This window comes from Tamandua tetradactyla, chromosome 22, assembly GCF_023851605.1.
Source record: "Tamandua tetradactyla isolate mTamTet1 chromosome 22, mTamTet1.pri, whole genome shotgun sequence".
Taxonomy (NCBI): Eukaryota; Metazoa; Chordata; class Mammalia; order Pilosa; family Myrmecophagidae; genus Tamandua; species Tamandua tetradactyla.
This window is the reverse complement of record NC_135348.1, coordinates 7,874,965-7,902,500: the sequence shown is the minus strand read 5'-3', so window position 1 is coordinate 7,902,500 and position 27,536 is coordinate 7,874,965. Positions and strand designations below refer to the sequence as shown.

General features: G+C 36.6%; 1 protein-coding gene and 1 long non-coding RNA gene across 3 annotated transcripts in view; one reads left to right on the top strand and one right to left on the bottom strand.

Annotated features, from left to right (window-relative positions):
* The window catches only part of RXFP1 (relaxin family peptide receptor 1), a 113,377-nt gene that overhangs the window by 11,073 nt on the left and 74,768 nt on the right, over nt 1-27,536 (top strand). The window contains exons 2-3 of the mRNA XM_077139555.1: nt 666-803; nt 23,934-24,032. Coding sequence (XP_076995670.1) covers nt 666-803; nt 23,934-24,032 — 237 coding nt within the window. The remainder of the gene's footprint in view (nt 1-665; nt 804-23,933; nt 24,033-27,536) is intronic.
* On the bottom strand, nt 13,470-23,233 carry LOC143666198 (uncharacterized). 2 transcript variants are annotated; one of them, XR_013167456.1, is made up of 2 exons: nt 22,385-23,233; nt 13,470-21,459 (listed from the first exon to the last, which is right to left on the bottom strand). It is a non-coding gene; the product is annotated as an uncharacterized LOC143666198 (long non-coding RNA). The 2 variants fall into 2 exon arrangements; XR_013167457.1 differs by lacking the exon at nt 22,385-23,233 and adding an exon at nt 21,930-22,193.

Sequence of the window (27,536 nt, the reverse complement as noted above, 5' to 3'; positions counted from 1 at the left end):
AGAACCATAATTTGTAACTTTCGTTGTGCACCTCTCATAATTTGTAACTATTTGCTAACTTGTTTGATGTGTCATCCCTGCTAGACAGTAAAATCCACAAAGACAGGAACCCTGTTTTATTCGATGCTGAATGCACAAAATCATGCACAGAAGCCATGCAAAGGAACTATCCAATAAATGAAGGAACTATGGGCATATGCCTTCCTGTCATTCTCTTTGTCTTCCTCCTCCTCCAATACCAGACTAGCCTTGATTCTGAGCCATTAGGTAAGAATGGAGTAAATTCCTGACTTTTAAGTTGATTGCTGAAAATTTTTTGGAGAAGAGGGGAATTAAACTGAATTGTAAAGGACAGACAGACATTTCATAGAAAAGGAAGAAGAGGGAAAATACTCCAGATCGTAAACAGCACAAGTTAAGGCAAAGAGATGAAAATCTGAGAATGCTCTGGAGACATGGAAAAGAACATCCTATTTGCGTTGGAGGTTCTTAGAAAATAGTTGGTGTCAGGCTAGTAAGTAAGGTGAAGCTACCATACGGAAGGTTGTATGTACTGGGATGAGATGGCCAAGTGTTTGTGCAAGATCAAAGGGTGAATCATTTTTTACCAAGCCTTTGTATTAGCTTCTTCAAATATTGTGTCCTCTCTCCCTCTTTCATCACAGTTACTCATGGAAGTGAACATGATGCCAAGTGCTCCCTTGGATATTTCCCTTGTGGGAATATTACAAAGTGCTTGCCTCAATTTCTTCACTGTAATGGCGTGGATGACTGTGGAAATCAGGCAGATGAGGACGACTGTGGTGAGTGCAGCCACTTCTATTCATGGCAAGAGGAAGGGGGCAAAGGCACTGAAGGGAAGTCACTGAGCTCTCTTGTAAAAAGAGGAATGGCAAAAGAAAAACTAAAATGAAATCCAAAACGTTACTTAAGGAAATCTTGCCTTTATTTCACTAGCTTAAAACAGCCATTCTTTGCTATGTAATGGTATCACAGCCAATGTCACAGGAAAGCAGTTATTGCTTTGCAGGTATTCCAAACCAGCAAATCTGCCTGTTCAGTCTCTCAGAGGCAGAATGCTGTGGACAAGGAGATCATGGACTCTGGAGCCAGACTGCTGGGGTTTGTGCCTGGGTACAAAAATGGCCAACTAAGTAAACTTGAAAATGTTCATTAGCCTCTCTATGCCTCAGTTCCTTCATTTGTAAAAGGGTTTGACAACTGTTCCGACATTAGGAGAACTTGTGAAGAGCAAATGTAAAGGACTCGAACAGTGCCAGACATTTGGCAAGTGTTGTAAAAGTATTACAGGCTATTACTCTTTCTAATCTTTCTTACAAGAGTTGAGAAAAAGTAAGGCCTCCTAAAAAAAAAAAAAAAAGACAATATGTAAGTACAGCTTACCTATTATTTAACCAAAAACCATACCTATGGCTTCTGGATAATTAGAACTTCTGAGAGAACTTGACTCTCAGGATTTTGTTAAAATTTTTGAAGCCTTGAAAACATAGATTCATGAAAGAACATGAATTACCTGGATCTAGCTCACTATAGAAAAGAAGAGCTTTCATAAATAATTTAATAAGATTTATCACTCATGGAGAAATAAGTACTATTTTTGGAGGGCAAAAACGTGCACAGCCATGCTAACATTTGAAGTCCCACCTAATAACTGTGATACTAAATAGGCCTTGCTATCATCACTGCCTCAAGTGATACGGGTGTTTCAAGGCACCACCTTGAAGGAATTAAACTTTTCTGTTTGGAACACAGTCACAATCAAGGTGATAGCTCAAGTGTAACCATACTATCTAAACTGGTAAGCTCATCCTATAAGTACATTTGATTTGGTTGACCATAAATATGTTTTCTTCTTTAAAAAATGTATAGCTTCTTGTTAAAATAGCTAAATACTGAATAAATGTTTTAAAAATAAAGATGAAATGATGTTCTGTCCATTGCCAACCATTTTCCCCTCAACCCACTGGAAAATCCATTAGGGAGGCTTAGATGGAGTGACATGATAACTTCCCACTGGCAACCAATAGAAATGGCAGCCAGAAGCAGGAAAATGAGGCTGATGGGGCAGCATATTCACCAGCAGAGTTGCTTCTCAGTGAAGAGTTTGGAAACTCTTGCTTTAGTGTTAAATTTAAAAACTAAAGTAGCAGAAAATAACAGTCAGAATAGTAATTCTTAAAGTCATGTGAGTTTCTCAGGATTCACCAACCAGCAAATTCAGATAGAGGTCATATGGGGTTAGACTTAGGCTTGGGAATCAGAGAGGTCTGGATTTAAAATCTGGCTGTGAGGGGGAGAAAAATGGCTTATTTCTCTTCTATAAAATGAGGATAATAAGAGTATCTGTGACCCTGGGTTGTTAAGAGACTTCAGTGAGATAATGTATCTAAGACACTTGGCAGAATACATGACACATAATTAGCACTCAAATATTAGCTAGTGCAGCTATAGTTATATAATAAATGTAGTGGCTCAAGAAATAACCACCTGCTGAACTCACAATTGTGTAGATCAGCAATTTAAGCTGGACTCAGCTCAAATCATCTGGGCAGTTCTTCTGGTCTCATTTGGACTTTCTCCTGCATCCGCCACCATCGGTGGGTCAGCTTTGTGATCCCAGACCTTGGCTGAGACAACTGGAGTGACTCAGCACTGGTCCATGTGTTTTCTCCTCCTCTAGGAGGCTAGTGCAGGCTTATTCTCATGACAGAGACATGGCACCCAACCATAAGAATGGAAGCAGCAAGCAAGTATTCTTGACACCTAGGCTCAGAATGGCACATTGTCACTTCCATCACATCCTTGCCAAAGAAAATTATGAGTCCAGTCCACTTTCAAGAGGTGGGATATAGACTCAGTGCTTGATGGGAGAGGTGCAAGGTCACACTGCATGGGCACAGGGAAGGCAATACTGCAGCCATTTTTGCAAAACCTGCCATAATTGTTTTTCCTACAAGTATTAATATTAATTCTGGGTGACTTAGATTCCTCACCTATCTGACTGTAGGAAGGCCTGTCTGTTAAGCATTTCAAATATTTCTTGGAACAACCATGAATTATCCAGTTACTTTTTTTTTTTTCACTGAAACAGCAACAGAAAGCACAAGGACTATTTTACACTTTGATTTTACAGTTTTATGTATGTGTGTGTGTGTGTGTGTGCATCTTACTGACTCTGGGATACTGAGGGGGTGGGTAAGCTTTCCCACATCTCCTGAAATTGTATCTATGGTTTATTTGGGGAGATAAATTATCTGGATTGCTATATTTGACCCTTTAGTATGTTGATTACCCTGAATCCTGGTGAATTACAATAGAAAGCAATTTAACATTAGGAAAAACATTAAGGCATATTTCTTTACACTTAAAATTTGAATTCTGATGAAAAGCATGGGTTTAATCCTTTTGAAGACATTACTTAATCAGAACACAAATCAAGTTAGAAATGTATCTGAGTATATCTACAATGTTTTTATTCTTTTTCCACTGTTTTATTTTCTGCTTAACTTTCTCTTCCTTCCAATGTTTCTTCTCCTCTCTCTCTCAAAATCTGTGGATTTTCTATTCATCTCAACACTTTCACTCCCCCACTTCATTCTGCCTATCTTTCTCCTCTTTTACTCTGTCTCAGCTTCCCATTCTATTTCATGTTTGCCTTTTCTTCTCTTTCTTCTCCCTTTCAAACCAAGACTACTATGAAATTCATAAATCAGAATTCAATTATTACTTAGCTCACTTCATTAACTTATAAGCTGATTGGTATAACCACTTAAACAACTGTGCCCAAAAGAAAAAAAATCTAAGCAGTTGCTTTTAATTTCCCGCCATCCCCCACCCCTTAAGTTAGGTACTGCAAAATCAGTGGTTCTTATTCTAAAGTCAATGGACTCTCCAAGATTCTAGAAAATTTTTAGTGGATCTGCGGATCCCCTGAAAACTGTTTGTGAAATGTTGTATATTTGTGTGATGAGAAACACACCTCTACCTAACTATCACCTTTGCAAAAGCATTTATAGTTTTAAAAGGCAAACAGCTTCCTAATCCCTGCCATTGACTAAAACAGAAGCCTCCTAACAAACTCCTGAATCCTAAATTGGGATCAAATTCTCCTAATTAGCACTGTCAAATTTATTAATATAAAATCATTATATTGCCTGTAGTTTTAAAAGACAATCACAACAATAGCAACTTTCCCTCACCTACTTTGATTTCTTTTTAAAATGAAAACAGTATAGAGTTGTATTTGGGCTCAGATGTTGAACTTGCCTCCCCCCATCTTTGGTTACTTGGGCAAGTCCCTACTTTCAGCTAAGTACCAATTTTCTCATTTTGAAATGGGGATAAATTTGTTGTGTAGATTAAGTAAAAATGTCAAAATGTTTGTCCTATATATAATAGGCCCTCATGGTATGTGGATCAGAATATTGGCTATTACACTTGACAGTCACCCTGAAGTTCACACCCGTGAAATCCTGTCCCAGGAATTGTTTACTTTTGATTTCACTGGGTTCCAAATCAGAGAAGTATGAAGAAAATTAAGTGAAGATTGAGCGAGCAATATGTACCCAAGATGCCTCCAATTTATCATTTAGGGATATCAGGGATGAGCAGAGAACGATTGTGTACCACTGACTTTTATAAAAATGGGATATTTAAAAAAAAATGGGATATTTAAGTCATGGGTTGAACAACAAAATTCTATCTACATGTGCAGATAAATCCCCTAAATGCTGGCATCTGAAAATGAACATTTTGTTTAATGGACTAATACTGACTATTAAAATTAAGGGGTGCTGCTGAATCATTGATATCTCTTTTAGTCTCCAGTATCTTAGGGTTGCTAGAAGTAAAAACTTAAGATTGTGGAATTATAACCCATGACAAACTCTGAAATATGTTCTACAGCCAATTGTGATGTTGTGCTTTGAAAGTTATTGCTTTTTTGTATATAGGGTATTTTTTACAAAAAAGAAAAGAGAAGTCAATTGTGATGATAAAAAAGTATTTATTCCTTCTAGCCTCCTATATTCTAGAGGAAATAGAACTAGAAGGAAAAATCCGAGAGGATCATACAGTAGCCCATGACAAACTCTGGGATCTGTCCTGTAACTGCACTTGTTGAAGAGTGCTTTGAAAACTATTGCTTTTCTCTTTCTTTGCTTTGTATATATGTTACATCATACAATAAAAACGTTTAAAAAAAAACATTGAACTGTATGACATAGAGGGAACTCTGATGTAAATTAAGGAATTAATACTTAATATAAAAATAAATAAATAAATAATAAGGGCTGCAAGGATAGTTCGGTGGTAGAATTCTCAACTGCCATGCAGGAGGCTAAGCTTTGATTCTTGGCCCATGCACTTCCTCCCACCAAAATTTAACAAATGGTGCTGCAATAACAGGATAGTCACACAGAAAATAGAATGAAATGTGACCCCCACCATACAGCATGCAAAAAAAATGAATTAATTTAAAAATATACATATAGGTGACAGAAAAGTAAATATTATTTAAATATTTTCATTAGATGAAAAAGTTTACATTGTTTTAAAACACTCTTTAATCACCATTTTCAATATTTGAAAGCATCAACTTCCACTTTGGGAATTAAAACATTCTTTTTTCATCATTGTCAATATTTGAAAATGCCCAAGTCCAGTTTGGAGAACATTCACTGTTAAGAAGAGTAATTCACTCTTACGCAGAAATGTCTATGTAAAAAATACTATTTCACAAACTGGTACTTATCTTCCTATGCCAGAATCTCATAACTCTTAAAATTCACCTATGGCAGTGGACATCCAAGTATGGTCCTCAAACCAAATCCATCAGCATCATCCAGGATCTAGTTGGAAATGCAAACTCTCAGACCCCACCCCAGACCTATTGAATCAGAAACTCCACTGGTGGATCAGAAATCTGTTTCAACAAGCTCTCCAGGTCACATGTAATTTTAAGAAGCACTGAGTTAAACAAATGAGTAGAAAATAAGAAGTGCATGCAAAATGGACACAGCAGAAGAAATAAAAAAGAATCAGTTTTTCAGGATGGTATGCAAGCATTCTAACCTACTAAATAAATTCCATTGTTATCAATTATTTAATGTTTATTGAGTCTTTATAAGAAAAACTGATACTCTGCTGGTTGCAATTCATCTAGAAATACAAAAAAAAATGTAAATTATGTTCAAAATTTCAAAGACGGCCACTTATGCTATAGCTGACCCTGTGGGTACATCAGAACTTTCCAGGAAGGAAGGTAGAATTTTATCACCATCTTGAGTGGCCAGGTAATGAAAATCATGAGATACTTTATTTCTGCTTGTCTTTTTAATTTCCTTTGCCAGCTGTTTCGTTTGAACTTTTTTTTTCTTTTCATTTTATAGTATGAGGATAATTTATGCTCCCCAGGCTATTCATTTTTAAGATATCCATATTTAAATTCTGCTTAATGCTAACTAAATTAAATTAGAGAGTTGGTTCTTTTCAGAATATGTAAATTCATGCATATTTAAGTAGCATTATAAATTTTCAATCCCATAGAAATACCAACATCTTAACATATGAATAAAATTAATGCACATGGTTAAAAATCACTTTAAAGTGTTCATTTGCAACTCATTTATTATCAATTTTTTTTTAATCTTTTTTTAATGGAAGGAGGAGGTTTTTCATAATCACACCTTTAAAAGTACCTTCTAAAACAGATATCCAAAAACTTATTCCTTATTCTCTTAAGCTATTTAAACACTGACTTCAAAAATAATTATCAAAACAGAGAAATTAAGTCTAATAGAACTAGTGGAAACAAAATTCATGGACATCACTAAACAAACAAAATTCATGGACATCACCATCAAGTAAGTTAAACTGACATCTCATATAATGAACTACTTTTTTATTATCATGAACACTTCAAACAAGTAGTCCTACACAGAGCATTAAACTCCTTATTTTCTCAGAAAATGAATAAATTAGATTATAACTGAACACTTTGTTAAACATAAAAAAAAATAAGAATATCTCAGCACAAAGACCATAAGACTTCAATCTACCGAGTATTTTTCATGGATAAAATGCAAGCAAAAGCAATAGATGCAAAAATTTTAAGTGGAATTCGTAGGACTCCCTTACTTTCTAAAACATTTAGACAATATAAAATTTACATATATATATATATATATCAAGTGATATACCATTTTTATAATTACTTTGGATCCTTACTGATTATGCTGGCTTGGTACCCAGAAAAGCCATGATCTTTTAATCCAATCTTTTGGGGGCAGATCTACTGTGGGTGGGATCTTTTGATTAGGTTGTTTCCATGGAGATATGGCCCCACCCATTCAGGGTAGATCTTAATCCGCTTACTGGAGCCCTTTAGAGACCTGAGAGAATTTAGAGAAGAAGGAAAAAATGCCTCCGGAGAAGCAAAGAGAGGACCCATAGATCTTTGAAGACAGAAAATGCCCCAGCAGATGCTAAACTAAGAGATGAAATCCAGAGTTTGTCCCGGATGAGCTAAAAGAGGACCCAAAGGTGTTTAGAGAAAGAAAACAACCAGGAGAAACCAGAAGGACCCACAGGAGCTGAGAGAGACATTTTTAAACCAACCTAGGAGAGAAGAGCCAGCGGACTTTGCCATGTGTCTTCCCATGTAACAGAGAAACCCTCAGATGTTATCCTTCTTGAGTGAAGGTATCCTCTTGCTGAAGCCTTAATTTGGAAATTTTCATGGCCTTAAAACTGTAATTTTTTTTTTTTTTACATGGGCAGGCACCAGGAATCGAACCCAGGTCCTTGGGCATGGCAGGCAAGCACTCTTACCTGCTGAGCCACCGTGGCCCGCCCAAAACTGTAAATTTTTAACCTAATAAATCCCCTTTGTAAAAGCCAATCCATTTCTGGTATATAGCATTCCAGCAGCATTAGCAAACTGGAACACTAATGAACTCCAATATGGAAATTTACAGAGTTTTACCTAATTTATGCCATTTAACATAATTCCCATATAATTTCCATATGTTCTTTGCGGTGCATCACAAACCCATTTTTCATCTCTACTCAAACCTGTCATAGGCCCAATCAAACACAGTAGAGGCCAGAAAGTAAAAAAAAGTCATCAGAGTTATGTTAGGTGCAGCAATGCAAACCAAAATAAAGAGAGACCTTTCAGTTTTCCAGCTAAAAATACTTGGAAGAAATAAGTATGGGCAAATGCCAATGCCAATGGAACCTGATTACAAAAAGCTAAGTAAGGGTATCGAGAGACTACTCTGGAAGTCACTCTTATGCAAGCTTCAGTTAGACATGGCTACTATCAACCAAAACTATTCCTGCCAATCCTAAAGAACACCTAGAGCTATTAAAGATTCTACAAAGGTTCCATGCACTAGGATAACTTTTCAGAAACCTACAACCTCCAGAAGGGTCCCTGGACCAGATAAGTCTTGAAATGCTGAGGGGCCAGCCTCTCTAGAACATCAACTAGTTCCATCCCCCCATCCCATATTATTGGCAGCCCCTTCAATTTGCAAAAGTTAGAATGGGCATAGCCCAAATACCCCTAAAGAGTGGAAGAAAGATCAAAGGTGATGGTGGAGTTATACAGAGAAGGTAGGGTTTAACAAATGGGTATGATTGCTGAATCATGATATTGATGTTTCTTTTAGTCTCCAGTATCTTAGAGCAGCTAGGAGTAAAACCTAAAATTGTGGAATTTTAACTCATACCAAACTCTGTTCTACAACTAATTGTTGCATTGTGCTTTGAAATGTATTGCTTTTTTGTATATATGTTATTTTTCACCAAAAAAAGTTGATGTGATGATAAATACACAGCTATACTGAAAAAAAAAAGGGGATTGAATGACAACAAAACATTTTCCATTCTGGAAAAAAAAAAGCTAAGGGTGCCCTCATTTCAAAAACATATATGCTCATTTTAAACTCAGTAGTGAAAATGAAATATTAAACATTTAGCATCAAACATTCAGGTGCTATTAGCATAACTCACTATACCTAGATTTTTGTTTAAAAAGGAATTCTTTGCATTTTAAGATTAGAATTCGCTAATATTTCTTATTCTATATTATAAACAGCCTTGTACAAAGAAGGCATCATCTTGAGATCAGACTGACCCAACCTCACCCCCTGTTGGAGACAGGGTGAATTAATCTACTGTGAAGACCTGAGTTATGCCTTTTGAGCTCTGTAGATTCTTTCTCTAAACATCCCTCACCTCCTCTGCACTTTAGCATCCTCCTCTACAAGTTTCCTGTAGACTGATCTGTATCAGCATTTCTATGACCCATAGGGGAAATGGAAAACCCTTCTAATACATCCCCAGATTTTGAGTGGTGTAGTGGGTTGAATAGCCCCCAAAATTCATGTCCAATCAGAACCTCAGAATGTGACCTTATTTGCAAATGTAATTAATATAACAATAGAGATGAGATCATACTGGATGAGAGTGTCCATTTAAAAGACAGAAAAGGATACACAGGAAAAGAAAAAAGAAAGAAAGAAGCACAGGAGAGAAGAAGGCCTTGTGAAAATGGAGGCAGAGATTGGACTTTTGTTATCACAAGCCAAAGAAGTCATCAGAAGAAACAAGGAAGAATTCTCCCCGGTAACCTTTGGAAGGAATGTAGCCCCGACAACACCTAGATTTTGGCTATCTGGCCTTCAAAACTATGAGAGAATAAATTTTTCTTGTTTTAAGTCACCAATTTTTTGGTGATCTCTTATGGTAACCCTAGGAACTAATATAGGTAGGGACAGGGAATACCGAAGGGTCACCCTGTCCATGTGGCATCATGTGACATTAAGTCCAACACAAAGTCTTGGTCCGGATTAACACAACCCTGAGAGCTTGGTTTTAGTAAGTTCTAGAGCATTTCCAATGAGCCATGCTTATGCATTATTGTATGTGACACAAACCCCCTTAAAGATGACTTCCTTTTGTTGTTCACATACAATTCTGTGTTCTCTCAAGCCTGAACCACGTTTTTTAATGAGGTCTTTCTTGAATTCAATTTTACTACCATCTCCCTGCCTCCCTCCTGGCACACACATACATAAAGTTGAAATAACTGATAAAAAGAAAAACTTTTAACAGCATGAAATTTAGGACCTCACAGCTTTATTGAGTGATTCATGAATCAGACAGCGTCCTATCCAGGAAATAAAGGGGAGCACCACCAAGAGATAGAAATGGCAGGGATATACAGACAGGCTTCCACAACCAACAAGGAAGCTAGCCATATAAATGGCTCTATAGGCTGCATTAAGATATTTATCCTTATTTGCCTAACACCAAACTAGAGGTGCTGGGACAAACAGCTAAACTGAAGGTGAAAGGCCACGAATGGTTGGCCTTAGGTGTTAGGTTCTGGGGAAGGCCAGTGCTACAAGAAAACAGGAGCTAAGTAAAAATTTTGATTTGCTGAAATGATTTTAGCATGAGTAACTCCATCTTGGGTTCATGCGCATTATGAAAGATAAACAATGGTAGAAGTAAACTTCACCATCTTAGCAAAAATAGTGCCCTGCTTATGAAGTTTCTTTGGGAAACTCCGTGCAGATATGAGCATCATTGTACACATAAAGTTGTCTATTTCAACTCCTTCAAAATTTTATCTCAAATATTTTGTCTTTCCCCACCCCCTTCAGTTGTCATTATTATAAATAATCTATTTGGAGATTTCTCTGTTCAGCAAATATTTTAGGTTTCGAAAAGCAGCCTGTGTTTCCCATTAGTCTGGGCTTCACTATTTGTTGACACTTCCTTTTAATCTTCCTAGAAATATTTGTTTTTACTTGTAAGAATTGAAATAAAATTAATAACAGGTACTATTTTTTGAGTACTACTGTGTACCAGATACAGTGCTTATCCTTTAAATACATTGTCTCATTTCATTCTCACCATACATTGAACAGATAGATCATCTTGTAAAATAAAAACTTGAGAAAACTGTGGTTAGATCTGAGAGTTTTATTGAATCAATACAAGAATGAGGGAGATTTCAATCACCAAGCAGTAGAGAGGAATTCTACCAAACAAAGAGAGCGGTGGGCTTTTATAGACCGAAGAAGGACGTTCATGGGAGAAAATTTTCATTGGTAATGCAGCCTACATTTTTTTCATATGGTTAGCGTAGGCCGTTGCTTAGCAATGAGAATGTTAGCTGGCATAAGAATAGGGACTTGGCAATAGCTGATCGGCTGATTTAAATTCTGTTTTCTGCACTGGTCGGACATTTACAAGGACTAGAAATTTCCTTAGAGTCAGCAGATTTTGTTGATATGGGACTCAGCACAGGGTGCCTCAGGTTGGGTAAACTAGATTTTATTGATCAATCTCCATTCAACGTGAAGGAAAATGGAAACTCAGAGTAGTTACATAACTTTTCTACTGTTACAGTTAGCCCCAAGCATTCAGGTAGCTTTGTTCTGTTTTATTTTGATTGGATGGGGAGACAATGCCCATGCTACTCGTCATTATAATGGAATTGCCTTCAAATAAATATCTAATTGATTAGATTTTAATTCAGGGTGTCTACCTTTAAATCATGTCATAAGCATCTTGATGGGAAAGAAAAAGTAAGGCATTCTTAATTTTCTTTGTAGAATGTAGTATGTGAGCGATTAGATGAACTTCCAAGTTAAAAATGAAAAGTGTAATAAGAATAGTAAATATTTTTACAACATCTACTATATATATAAGGCACTATACTAAGTACTTTTTATATATTACTTTACTTCATCCTTTTAACAATGCGAAAGAAAAGCAGATTTTTTTCCTCCTTCAAAGATCAGAAAATTGAAGGACTGCACCACACATGGTGCATATGAGTTAGTCCACATACTCATGTGAATGAGAAATATAAACCCATATTTTTCTATGGTGAAAGATTTTGCTATTGCAAGCCTCAGTTCTTTCCAAGTGGTAGAAACTTAAACCAAGACAGTCCTTCCTTCATCCCTGGGGATTGCAACTGAGTTCAGCAGCCTGTATCGTATCAGAACATTGTGTGGGGGCTGTCAGGCACGGAGAGCCTGGTTCTCTGCCCTTCTGGTGTCACAACATCCAATGAGATGTATATCAATCCATCTGGTCCCCTACCTTAGGTCACCACTCTGTTTTCTTACACCTGCCTGGGGCCCTGTCACATTCATTGCCTCTCCTGGCCACATCCTTGGCACACTGGGGCTCACAGGAAACATTTAGCTACTCCTGCCCCAGGCTGACCCCCTGGAGAATGTCAATGACCATATTTAAGTCCATCTGCCCAGGTCCTACAGCCATTCTACTCTATCACTTCCATGTCAAGCCAGGGTAAACAATTCTGTGAGTAATGCTGCACCTATGGGCTTTACCTATCAACAGAGCCCAGCCACCCCTGCTCTCAGAGCCCAGAAAAAAGTGTGGAGAATTTGTCATATCTCCTAGGTTCAGCCTGCAGAGGAGGAAGAGAAAGTAGCCCCTTCCACTCTCCCTTCCTGGCCCAAGTCTCTTCATTAATACCGCAGATTATTTTCCTACGTTGCCTAGGCACTCACTAATCTATGAGAATTAGAAAAGTGGTATTTACTTACGGATGTGATAATGATGATAAATGCTCAAAGTAGGATTATAAGAATGTTTGAAACTTTCAAGAACTCCTCTAATTTTTAATTGGCCCTGCACTTAAAATTCTGGAACACTGAATATTCTATCATTTCCTAAATACCGCTTTTTATACAACTATTAGAATGATTGCATTGCCAGAGAGTTTGGGGTAGAATTTAGCTGTTCTCATTTTGGAATATTTCATTAAAGTTGGTGGTTTGCTTTTTTTAAGGTTAAAAGCACAGGAGGGAAAGTGACATGGGTCATAAGTATGTGCTTTAACATGCAAATAATGCATTACATATTTTTTTTTAATGAGTGATTTTCTACTTATTATTCTCAAAACAATAATTGTTTAAGTAGTTGTACCCTTGGCTTTCCTAAATATACAGACCTGATATTAACCTCAAATATGTTTCTCTGTGTTTATCCAACAATGCTCAAATAATATTTAAGCTACTTTCATAAGGAGTTTCATCTTAGAACACTTCCTACTAGATGGGGCACACAAGGCAGCTTATTAGTGGCCATAATTTCCTTCAAAAAAAAGATATCCTGAGTAATGTCAAATCCATGATTTTTACAAAGAGTTAGCTCCAAGGATGCGAAACCCAGAAAGAGTTGTATGCATTTGGTCCAGCAAACTGCTATTGTCATTAAAACTCAAGGAGGCACCACAAAGCTAATTTGATGAATCACTCTGCCTGGCCAGGTTTCATCCCAACCAAGGTTTACTCTAATGTCCACAGGTACCTCTACCTGTGGGGTGCATTGCTTTCTGAGCAAACAATGTTCCACCACGTTCCAAGAAAGGATGCTGAAAGTTAAGTGAATATGTGAGAGACTCAGGAATGCTCCACTTTGCATAACTCCAAACTTTATAGGTTAATCAGCTGTTTATTCATTAATCATAGGCATGTTATAACCTATCATTTTTATTCCTTCATTTAATAAAAGATCAGACTATTAAATATATAAGCATCATCACATCCTCATTTATTCTGGCCTCCTCTCTGACAGAGGTACAAGTTCCTCGACTTTGGATTACTCAAAATCCAAACTCAAGGGAATCCGGGAGTGGCATTCTTGCCCCTACTAATCTATGGGAGCATTTATAAAGTGTGCTTCAAGGACTACTTGCAACAGAGTTACCTGGGCAGGGCTGGTTAAAGGTGCTGAGTGTTTAGGCCCACCCCTCAGCAATTCCAAGCTAGTATGGAATGCTAGCTGTGCCCAGAAATCTGCATTGACAAACATCCCAGGTGAATATCTAACCTGTTAAAGTTCTTAAATGATTCGCTTCTCGACGGAGATCATTTTGTTCAGAACACCTGGAAAATGATAACTTATTCTAAATCAGAGGTTTCCAAATTCAGCAGGCATTGGATCATCTGGAGGGCTTGCTAAAATCCGTATTGCTGGACCCCACCTGCAGGGGTTCTGATTTAGTACTCGAAACTTTGCTTTTCAACAAGTTCCTGGATGATGCTGATGCTAGACAGATATTCTTTTATGCAAATGTGGGAGTAAACACTTTCTAAAATGTATTAATAGGTGTCATATAAAGTGGGTTAAATAAAATTACAGATATGTCTTTAATGCCAGAATTTTCATTTCATCATACTAGCATGCGTAATTAATTTCTAAGTGGGCTATAGGATGCAGCATTCCTCAAGCACATTTTACCAGAGAACTCTCTTCTCAAGGAGAATCTGGGAAACTTTTGAGTAAAGCCTGATACAGCGTCATGACCTGGACCTTTTCCAGTGCCATTCAGACCTCAAACCTCACCCTTGTCTCCCAATGCAGGAGAGTCAGACAATACTGTAGAAGGGAGATGCAGAGGTCAAATCTCACTTTTCCATAAAACTAAATTATACCAATCACTTGGTACTAATTTTTTAGTACATTTTTTAGTACTTGGTGAAATTTTTTAAAACATTTTATATATTGTATACACCTAATGAGAGCTCATAAAGCCATATTTTAACTATATTAAACATGCCTTAGGTAAATAAGTCTCTGTATTCACACATTTTTTAAAAGCACCTTAATACTTGCTGAGGTATATTAAAATACACAGGTTCAGGGCAGGCCCCAGTGGCTCAGCAGGTAGAATTCTCACCTACCATGCCAGAGACCCAAGTTCGATTTCCAGTGCCTGCCCATGCAAAAAAATAAATTAATTAAATACATAGGTTCAGTAGATTATTTCCTACCATACCCTGTAAGAAGATAAACCATGTACATCAATAAGCATATTATGAAGCAGATTACATTGTGTCATAAGAGCGATGTAAACAAAGTACCAGTCAATTGGGTACCACTGCATTTATCTTATCTGAGTATCTTGAGCTACGTGACTGTCAACTATCAGCAACATTACCAGAGAAAAGAGATAAGCCCCATTTGAGTAACAGGACTTTTCTGTTACTAAATGCATCTCTCTTTCACTGAAGTGTGAGAAGGGCTCTAGCTGAGTTGGGCAAATCCCATAATGCAGTGTTTCCAAAACCTTGCTTTAAGAATCCCCTAGAGCACTCATTGAAATATAGGTTCCCGGGCCCCATACTAACCAAATAAATCAGAATCTCCAGTGGAGGGCTTAGAAATCTGTGTTTGACAAGTGCTTAGTTCACAGCCTTTATTTTAACATAAGGGAGACTGGATTTTCTTGAAGTGTCTTTTTGAACAGAACCCCATTCATTCATTCAATCTGTAAATATTTATTGAACTTAGGTAGCCATAAAAGCCAAGATTTTTCTTGTTTTTTGTCATTAATTTTTTATTCAAACATCATTACATCATTTTATCAATGTATCTTTTTAGTAAAAAATATGTATTTTTATTTATGTTGATTATACAACACTACCAATACATACTGGAAAGCAGGTTCTCTGACACAATATTCTCCTAATACAGTGCTCTTCACACTACCCTATGTTTCCTTTTGAAAAATCAGAGAATCAAATTTCAGAGGGATAGATATTAAATTACAATCAAATGAAAAACTGTTTCAGGGTCTTAAAATATGAATGATATTAAATATAGAATCACATATACCAAAAGCTATTTTCTTAAAAATGTTAACTTTCCAACTTTGCAATATGGGCTATTTTTCCTACATTCTATAGTCCTGCCTTCTGGTGGGAGGAAATAATGAATGAAAAGTAGAAGAAAATGCTTTTGGGAAGGTACAAAGAACAGTAAAAACTTATTATTAAATATGTTACATGTTTGAAAACTTTTCTGTTTAAGAAAAGATCTTGGGTGGGTCACGATGGCTCAGCAGGCAGAGTTCGTGCCTGCCATGCCAGAGACCCAGGTTCGATTCCCAGTGCCTGCCCATGTTAAAAAAAAAAAAAATGTCTTCAATAACCTCTTCAAATAATGGTGCTTAACGCACTGGCTATCCATATGCAAAAGAATGGAAAAAGGATCCATATCTCAAAGCCTATACAAAAATTCATTCAAAATGGATCAAAGACCTAAATATTAGTGCTAAGACCATAAAACTTTTAGAAGGAAATGTAGGGAAATATCTTATAAACTTCATAATAGGTGGCAGTTTCCTAGACCTTACACCCAAAGCACAAGCACTGAAGAAAGAAATAGATAAATGGAAACTCCTCAAAATTAAATCAAAGAACTTCTTTAAGTAAGTGAAAAGGCCTACACAATGGGAGACAATATTTGGGAACCACATATCAGATAAGGGTTTAGTATCCAGAATATACAGAGATTCTTCAACTCAACAACAAAAAGACAAACAACCCAATTATAAAATGGGCAACAGACATGAAAAGACACTTCTCAGAAGAGGAAATACAAATGCTAAAAGGCACATGAAAAGATGCTCAACTTCACTGATTATTAGGGAAATGCAAACCAAAACCACAATGAGATATCATCTCACACCCACTGGAATGGCCACTATCAAACAACAACAACAACAACAAAACAACAAGTGCTAGAGAGGATGTGGAGAAAGAGGCACACTTACCCACTGTTGATGGGAATGTAAAATAGTACAACCGCTCTGCCAGGCAGTTCAGCAGTTCCTCAGGAAGCTGAGTATAGAGTTACCATGTGATCCAGCAATCCCATTGCTAGTTATCCACTCAGGGAACATGAGGACAAGGAACATGAGGATAAGCATTGGTGTGCAAATGGATATTTGCACACCAATGCTTATAGCAGCATTATTTATGATTGCCAAGAGAGGGAAACAGCCAAAATGTCCATCAACAGACAAGTGGATAAAGAATCCAAAGTCTGGTATATACGACTATGGAATGTTATGCAACTATGAGACAAAATAAAGTCATGAAGCATGTAACAAAGTGGATGAAGCTTGAGGACATTATGCTGAGTGAAATTAGCCAGAAACAAAAAAACAAATACTGAATGGTCTCACTGTTATGAACTAACATTAATGAATGAAATTGGAGAATTGCAGTTAAGAACACAGGTTATCAAGAGATAGAAATGGGGTAGAGATTGGGCAATTGGAACTGAAGAAATACAGGTTGCACAGCAGGACTGAGTGTAAAAATTCAGAACTATATAGCACAATACTATTTGATTGTAGCATAGTAAGACAAGTACATTGACTGAAACTGAATGTGAATGTGACAGAGGGAGAAGGGCTGGGGGCACATATGAAACCAGAAGGAAAGATAAAGGATTAAGACTGAAATGGTATAACTTAGGAATGCCTAGAGTGGACAATGATGATGATTAAATGTACAAATTAAAAAACAACATCAAAAGATCTCTTCACAGATCTTTTTGAAATTTGGGAAGTTTAAACAGGTTTACCTTGTTCTTTCTGCTAATCTAAAATTACCTAATCCATCCTGACATTCCTGCTCTTATTCCTCCTTTCCCTCTTTTTTCTCTCACTTTGTGTGTGTGTGTGTGTGTCTGTGTGTGTACAATGAGATACATATGAGGTAGAAGGTAGAAGAGGTAGAGAAAGGGAGTAGGATTAAGAAAGAGAAGAGAAGAGAAAAAACATAAATAGCTATATCATTTGAATTAATTGGATTAAAATGTTGTGATTAAGGCCATCTACAGGGTATCCCTTAAAATAGAAAAAGGACGAGAGTGTTGGTGAGGGATAAAGGATTAGGGAAGGGCACAAAGCCGGTGATTTTAAGCACTGCAGTATTAGTAGTAAAAATGTAGCAGATTAAATAGTTCTTTTGTAAAATCTCAGTTAAATATAGGGCCTGCTTAAGGACCAAAAGGAAAGAAAATCATCACCAAAAGTAGTCACCCAACCTCTTCAAACCATGAATTTCAAAGAAACAGAGAAACACCATCGCCCCAAAACAGCCCTGTGTCCTGGAAGGTGTCACCTCAACCAACTTTCATTGTGGTTTTCTAAGGGATAGGTGAATGTATCAGTAACACGAGCGTGAATATGAGGTGTGCACTTCCCCCCACGAGGTGAGACAAGGCTTTGGCAGCCTGCAAGATGACATATTTCAGACCCCTGCAAGCCCACTTTTCATTGCTTTTAGTGGTTTATATAGTGGTGTACGTTTATAAGGATAAACGATGCCTCAACATCCAGAGCAAAATGGCTTATCTTACTTACATGTTTTATTTATGACATTTGTAAATATAAGACAATTTGTAACATAAATTAGAAAATTAATTTACTTAGTAGTTTTTATTAATACCTCAATGATTGGCAATGCTATCCTTTACTCCACAAATAAAAATGATAATGATCTTGAACTTCAGTTAATAATTGCTCCTGGCTATTATTTAAATAAATTTTTATATAAATTCACACACTTCTGGTGTAAGATCAGCAATGTGGAAATGAGATAGGCAACAGAGAGATAGGTAACAAATAATAATAGCTATACTTAAAGCCAGTGTCACACAAAAGTTGGAATTCTATAGGTAGAATATAAACTGCTTAAAATATTTCTTTTTAAACTAATATATAAGGGACTGGAAAGACAGTATAAAAATAATTTTATAATTTTAATTCTTTGGTTTTTTTAATCATTTTCTTTCTTATTCAAACAAGTCTTCTCACTATCAATGTTTCTACCTGTAAATGGAGATGATATTAATGACCAAATAGAGTTACTATGAGGAAGAAATAATGGTATGAGACAGTAGGTACTTGCTAAATATTAGTTCTCTCGGTTCCAAGTGTTAATATTCAACTTCTCTGTTAAGATTGGGAGTGGGGCGGGTCCCTTACAGAACCCTTTATTCATGTATCTAAACATATAAATCAATTCTTAAAAGGCAAAACTTGCCCCACCCCCCAAAAAGAAGAAAGTCCACAAAATCAGCCACACCAGAAAAGCAGAATGGGGACAATCTAATGTCATAAACTTGAAAACTTGTCAACAAAGGAGAAAGATGAACTAAATTGTAAGGTTCCTGGCCCTATCCCCAGAACCCATACAAAAAACTCAAGAAAATGCAGAAAACTGTCACCAGCATTTCTGTAGTGGGATCACAAAACTAAACTACACTGAAACCCATAGTTCAGGAAAAGTGCACAACCTTTTTTTTTTTTGCACCGGGAACCAAACCCCAGTCTCTGGCATGACAGGCAAGAATTCTGCCACTGAGCCACCATCACACCGTCCCAATGCACAGCTTTTTTTCTCTCTCATGACCTTCCACCTAAACTTCCAAAATTAAGTAACTAATGTCTGGCCATAGTTAAACCATATTTTAATCCAACAAGTCAACCAGTCCCTGTATCTATCAGGAGTTTAATTCAATAAATAGAAACCACTGTAAGTATGTAAAATGGAAAGAAACTGTCATGTCGAGTTCATGTGTCAATTTGGCCAAGTGGTGGTACCTGTTTGTCTGGTTGGGCAAGTGCTGGCCTGTCTGTTGCAATGAGGACATTTCACAGAATTAAATCATGATCATGTCAGCTGCATCCATAGCTGATTTCATTTGTAATCAGCCAAGGGAAGTGTCTTCTGCAATGAGTGATGTTTAATCTAATCCCCGGATGCCTTTTAAGGAGGATTCAGAAGAGACAAGCTCTCTTCCTGCTTCAGCCGGTGAGCCTCTCCTGTGGAGTTCATCCAGACCCTCCATTGGAATCGTTGGCTTCACAGCCTGCCCTGCAGATTTTGGACTCTGCATTCCCACGGTTACTTGAGACACTTAAAATTTTATATTTGCGAGTGTTCCCTGTTGATTCTGTTCCCTAGAGAACCCTAACTAATACATAAACTGATTCAGGGAATTAAACCCTTGCAAAATTCTCAAAAGAAGGGGATCTAGCAGTTCCCCCGTTGGAGCTATTGGATCCAAGAGCATAGTACCATAGCTGCGATCTAGGAATTCAATCAGCAGCTACCACCACTGCCAATCTTGCTGCCCCTACCACTGCCACAACTGCCTCTTGGCACCCACAAAGCTGGTAATGCCTAAAATGCTGAGTTCAAACCTGCTACTGCCACAGATGCTTCTAAACACTTATATCTCTGTTTCTTACACAGTAGCAGAAAATTACCTCTACCTCTCTCCTGCCAATCAAAGCACATGTAAATGCATCTCAAATTCTGCCTTGAAGGAAATGAAAATATTATCCTAAACTCTCCAGTCTCTGCTGTGTGGGAATGCGCCAATGAAGGGAAGTAGAATGGAAGATGAGTAAGCCAATCTACAGTACCCATGACATGTCATACAGTCCAAGTCATATCTCTCATAATCTATCCTTTTGATGACTCGATATCCATATGCATTTGCCTCTCAAGTTCATTGAGCCCAGACCAAGTCATTTCAGTCAATAACCTAGCAAACTACTTGAGCCAGCATACTGAATCCAGACACTCTAGTAGGAAATCCATATTAATTATATTTTCCCAATCTAAAGTTATATTCCTTCCTTCTGGTCAAGAGCTCTTAAAATCCATTCCCAATAAAATTTCTTGGATTTCTGCATATAGAAAATAGCCAAATCTTATAGTATGTCAATGTCTTCCTATGTCCAACATGTACTTGTCACCTGGGACATGCTGGGATCTGACTGTACTTATAGTAATTTGGGAAGTAAAGAAGTATGGTAATGAAAGGGCCTGAGGAGAATGGGCAAGTTGTTTACCTCAAGTGAAGTAACTAATGTGTCTCCAAGCAAACTAGGTCTAACGTTACCACAGATGGAAAAGGGAGCTGTTTCTGCTGGCAAGAAGGCTTCAGTGGGATGATGATTTACGGTACTCAGATTAAAATGGACATGCTCAAATGTCCCATTACAATTCACAGGGTTACTTTCTTTCCAACTCTGCATTCTTAGGTTCATTTAAAAGACATGGAAAAATGTAAATTCAACTTATATTGTAACTTATCAACCCATGAGCTCAGATTCTATCTGATTTTATCTACTTCAGAGCTCAGGCCACAAGAATAGTCTTGAAAGCTCCCTGGTTCTCTGTACTTCTTTGCTGATAAGTTATTTATCAGTGTTTGTCATTTGCTTTCTTTAATCTCTCCAGGGTAGTCATAAATAGCCATCCCACCCTACAAACCTTGTAACTTCTCGTTTTCATTCTAATGATTTATCACAGCAACCACTTTGCCAGAGTTTAGCCTTCTGAGAAGCACTTCATTCCAGAAAACCACAAGTGATCATTTAAATAAACCTTTTGTCACTGTGTGCCATAAACTATGAGTCCTATTTTGTTAATGGTAATAGAATTGCCATTATCTTCAAAATCAAACAAGTCAGACAACCAACCCAATATTTCTCACCTTGAAAGTCTGTTATCTACAACTCCTTATGGAAAGAAGATATTTGGAACCGCTCTAGCTTGTATTTCCCTTAAAAAAAGATTTCATATGTGATTTTAATAGAGTGTTTATAGAATCATTGTAAAGGCTATAGAAACAGGATACAGGAGCAAGAAACATATCACCATAATTGCAAGCCCAAGATCAAGAAGCATCTGCAGTGATGCCGCTATTATTATGAATCATGTCTTAACATGTGTGAAGTTGAAACCCTAAAACTGGCTCCTGTACCTGCCTCTACTGCCACAAGATACCCTTGAGGTTGGTTTCTAGAAATTTCTAGTCTCCCATGAGTTAATGCAGTTGGTAAAGGCTTATCTACAGAGAGAACCCTAGCTGCTTAGAGTCTGAAAGACATAGACTTAAGTCACAATTTCGAAAGACCATGAATCACAACTTCTAAAAGACCATGAAAGCATTCTAAAATGAGGATGGAATGCAGGAGGAGAACGCATCGATAAAATCTACCACAGTCTTGATATATTATACTGACTACATACACTTAGACTTTCAAATTTCCTCCCTCTTCTGTTTCTCTGCCTTAGATGCCATCCTCATGATCTCAGGTGTGGGAAGGCATCTTGAATTGGTTCCTAGTATTTTCTTGTCTTGGAGTGATGTCCTTTGTCCTTCAAGTTACTGAGTACCCTTCTGGTGTCCCAACTGCTAACATCTGAAGTTGGTAAAATTGAAGTCCATCAGCTATCTCCCTCTGAACTGAGCTATCATTATATTACTACCATTTTATACTGGTATCATTTGTTACTTTAATTTATTTTGCAATCTTCAGTTATAAAAAAAAAAACTTTAAAACTAATGAGAAAGGCTAAAGGAAGGATACTGTTGTAAATATAATGTTTAAATAACTTATCTTCTTTCCAATTTTTCACCTTTAGTGGGACTTTTAAAAGGAAGTCTAATTATACAAGCCTATTTAGCATTTATGCTAAATTACCTTTTCTTTCCCAAATGTAATCTTCATGGAAGAGATAATGAGCAGTGGAAAACTAAGAAAAGAACCTGGAAGGGGGGGAAATTGCACAAATTGTGTTTCATCAGGCATTAGCATGTGCCAATAAACTTAACCTTTCTGTTTGAGACAACTTGATAGATTGTGGAGACCATTCACAATCCCAGAGAATTTAGAAGTAGCAAGTTTATACAGGAAAAAATGAGCCCCATTTTGGAAATGTTGCTCTTGAGGTAACTGTGAGAAACTGTGTGCATGTTACATGTAGTGGGAGTTGGAGATAACATTTGGAGTCTACACCATGGGTACGGGAAAGTCACTTTCACCAAATCCATGTCGCCGAACAAGGTTGCAAAATCTGAACTAATCTCATATTCAGATTATACATATATGGCAAGAATAATTTACAAAATTAATTTTAGGTTTAATGTCAACAGAAATAGGACAAGCATTCATTATTTTTATCATCTGTTTATATGTTTGTGCATCCTTAAATAATCCTGGCACCATTACAAAAAAAAAGTTTTTAGAACCTCTGAAGAGGATCACATTCAAATCCTCCCAGAGGTGAAGGGTTGTCCCTTTTGCAAACATCTCAGGGAAGCTGAGCCTACACCTCCATTCACTAGTTCATTCCATCGCATAACTGGCTTCATTGTCTGATATGTTTTAAAATAATTAGGGTCGTGAGGAATTTTGTAAGGAAAAAAATTGTTTTTTCTCCAAAGTGAAGATTTTACCATTTTGTCTGCTTTTATAAAAAGCAATACAGGGCAGGCCACAGTGGCTCAGCAGGCAGTGTTCTTGCCTGCCATACTGGAGACCTGGGTTCAATTCCCGGTGCCTGCCCATGCAAAAAAAAAAACAAAAAACAAAAAAGCAATACAGGAGATTAATATAAAAATCAGGGGGTATAGATGAGAACATATATAAGCACCCAGAAGATAATCACTATTAACCCTTTGGTGCCCTTCTCTCTCTCTCTTTCTCTGTGTGTGTGTGTTTATGTATACAAATATAAACATATGTGTAGATATGTATACATAAACATATATATGTATTAAATGCACACATAGATATTTTCTAACAGAAATGAAATCATGCTGGTCATGTTGATTTGTTTTCCTTTTACTTAACAATGCATCATGACCATTTATTCATTTTAATATATCTCCAGCATCAGTTTTAATGATTGAAGAATAATTTTAAAATCCTAATTAAAATGCTAAGAACAGTTTGATGTATATCAATATGTCTAAAGTGCTGTTTCTCAAAGTATGGTCCAAACACTACTTCCACAGAATTGCCTGTAATGCTTCTGAAAAATAGAGACTAGGGGAACCCATCCTAGATCTACCACATCAGAATATCTAGGTGAAGGGCCTAGAAATTCGCATTTCTAACATATTCCCAAATGATGCTTATCTCACTGTCTGAATATCACTGTATATTTCAAAGAAAGGACCTACTTTTTCCAACACACCAGAACATTTCTATTTTCTTGAATTTTTCTGTTATCTGATTTTTATTTTAGGAGACAACCACGGATGGTCTCTGCAACTTGAGAAATATTTTGCAAATTTCTACAAAATGACTTCCCTGTACCATTTTGAGGCAGAAACACTTGAATGCTGTAAGTAATCAAAGGGCTGAATCTCCTTTACCGTGACTTTGTAATAAGACATCAAGTTTTTTAAAGTTATATCCATTTTTTTTAAAAAAAGATAAATTACAGTTGTCTAGTTTGTATTCCCATTAGAGATGCAGACTTAATTTGGAAATTTTGTTTTTAAATAACTTTAGGTATAAAAGTAATAAATCATCCTAGGTATTATTGTGAGCAAAATTTGTAACAATCAGGGTTGCTATTTTGTGTAAGCCCCCTTTTCATAGTCACTGACAATCTTATAAACTCTGATGTAAAGGAAACTGAGAAAATAGAAGAACGGAGAAGTTGTGTTGATATTTTTGCGAGTGAGAAATTTCCTGGGGACTGAGCTATGTTTTAGAAGTATGAAATCTTCATTAATTACAACCTGTTATTTTTAATCATATACCTAAAATTTTCAAAAATACTGGAAAGGTTAGAAGAGGAAGCATAACCATGAGATTAACTCTACATTTTATATCAGCAAGATCTATGAGAAATAATTCTGTATTAAAACAGTTCTAATCTAATGAATTGTGCAAATATTAATCTGTGCCTTGATGTAATTTTCAAAACCTTGGTTTGAAAGCAGGGCTTGGGTAGAAGAATCCTTTGCTAAGTATTTTCCTTTATGTTCTGCTACAAATTGTAAAGTCTGCCATTTTTATGTTTTAGTAATTTTTGTCTTCATCATTCAAAGGAGAGTAATAAAAGCACTAATAGTTCCCAATTTCAGGTGATAATACATCCCTCTGGAGAGCTTCACAGGTCACTCAGCAGTTCTCTGTCTCAATATCATGCCTGTCTCCAAGACTATGGACACCAAATTATTTGATCATTAAATAGTTCAAGCTTCTAGGTAATAAAATAGCTAACAAATATAATTTAACTATTAATATAATGCAAAAGAATTCATGGATCAGGCTACTTTATCTTCAAGTGTAATTATTTTCTTCTGTTTTATTACATATGGTTTTCTCCTCATTTCTTAAATTTAACAGGACTTTTTAATAACTCACCTTATTCCCAAAAGTATTTTTATGTGGCTTACATTAGCCATATGGCTACCAACAGACTTAACATTATATAAAAGACAAATACCAAGTGATGAGTAGAAGGGGCGAGGAAGAAGAAAAACTATATAAGGAAATCCTCATTGAGAAAAGTTTGGCGATTGAGTACTGCACTTGCATTCATTAGTTTAAAAGAGAAATATAATGGGTTCCATAACTTTAATAATTTGATTGGTAAAGCAAAAACACACAAATGGGGTGAAAAACATACCAATTCTGCAAGAGAAATAATTTTTTTCCCTAAGTCTGAGGCCTGGGGAGAATTTGTCACAAGTGTATTTATAGAGGAATGGATCTACATAATAAATGATGTATCAAAAAATACAGAGGAGGGGTGGAGCAATAGTGGCTCAGCCTGCCATGCTGGAGACCCCTTGATTCCCAGTGCCTACCCATGCAAAAATAAATAGAGAGGAGACGGTGCATGGGTAGTTCAGGGGTAAAATTCTAGCCTGCCATGTGGGAAACCCAGGTTCGATTTCTGGCCTATGCACTACCCAAACAAAGATTCAACAAATGGTGCTGCAATAGGAGAATACTCATATGGAAAAAACAATGAAAAGCAACCCCCACCATACAGCATACAAAAAAATATATATATAGTGGTGGTTTCTTTTATCAGTACATCATGATAAAGAACAGATACAGAATTTTAAATTAGAATTCTTTAAAGACAATTCTGGAAGTATAATTGATTAATAATCTTTTTTTCAAACTTGATTTCAGTGGAAAAATGGATTGGAAAGTGTAGTGCCAAATTTGGGGATGAAACAGGTTTTCCAAATGATTACATTTGAATCACATTATTATAGGGACTTATTAGACATTAGACTCATGAGCATGTCTAGATCTTTTTGGCTGGATAAAAAAATATAAAGTCAATTTAAGAGCAATGTCATGTAAAATATAATATCTAATATTAACCAGCATATTAATAAAGTTTAAACGAGAGATTTGGAAAGTACAGAAATTTGGATATTTTGACATAGTTGAAATATCCTATACAAGCCATTGGTATCACATTTACAATTAGTATTTTAGCATAATCAGGTATCCATGTTACTGCCACCTCTTTTAAAATATTTACAATATTGCCTATTTTGTAAGTGACACAACTTACTTTTCCCTTTCTGCGTTGTTGGGTATTTAGTTGTTCTTCTCTATTACAAATAACACTGTATTCAACATATATGGATTATTTAATTCAGTCCATATAAATGGGGGAAAAAAATTGGAATTATTGTTTTTTTACTGTCCTCTCTCTCTTCCTGTCCTTCTACTCACTCTCAATGGCTCCATCTTCCTTTCCAGCTCTCACCATAATGTCCCCACAATATAAACATAGGCTCACATATTAGAGATTAGTTTGATTTACAAAAATAGAACCAGTTTTCTGAGTTCCATAGCCAAAATAGGTATTTACGGCCATAAACTGTTTTAAAGCTCTTGACAAATATTCTGTTTACATAAAGCGCAAAACCTAAGTTATGATTTTGATCTTTTGTAGCCCCGTAAAGGAGCCTGTGAAGAAAGAACACCAATCCCCCCACATCTGAGTACAAAGACACTTAGCTCAAAGCCTCTGGCCAACTACATTCATTAATCGTTGTCCCACCAGCTTTGTCACAGGAGTCTTTACTTTGCCATTGAGACTCTTGCCTAATCGTTGGAAGCTCAACTTAAATGTCAAAAACTGGAAGCTTGCAAGCAGAAATCCTCATAGAAGTTTTTGTCCTATGATGTTTTGAAGCATTTAAAATTAGCTAGTATTATTATTATAAATAGGTAATTAAATGTAAATCTTTGTATTTATGGTCTCTTAGAAAGTTAATAAACTTGGATACACAAGACCCCCATCCTAGGATGTCAATAGTTAGTTGTTCTTTTAAAAGATCTAGACACAGCGTAGGCCTATTTTGCTTCTCTTTTGTGTTATCTGCCTGCCCCTGTAGACATGTGAGCCTGTAACTGCAATTTAAGGCTCCAGAAGTAAGGCACAAGGAACATTCCTCATTCTTCTCCGTAATTGATCGCTCTTCATCAGGGTGAGAATCATAATACTAGATGATAATCCTATTACACTTGTTAACTATATGAACATGTCGCTGTGAAGCCCTAATAGATTTCATTCAGTTACTTTTTTTTTTTGCATGGGCAGGCACCAGGCATTGAACCCAGGTCTCCAACATGGCAGGCGAGAACTCTGCCACTGCGCCACCATTGCCCGCCCCCTAATAGACTTTATTAACATTGAATCACATCCTTAGGAATATCACCACAGCCCCATGAGATGACCAGAGGCAAGCAGCCCATCCTCTCTCTCTTCCCAAGCCCCACAGGTGACAATAAGATGGCTGTGCAGACATGTTCAATCCCATAAATGACATTTTAGACCCTCTTATATCCTTACATTAGC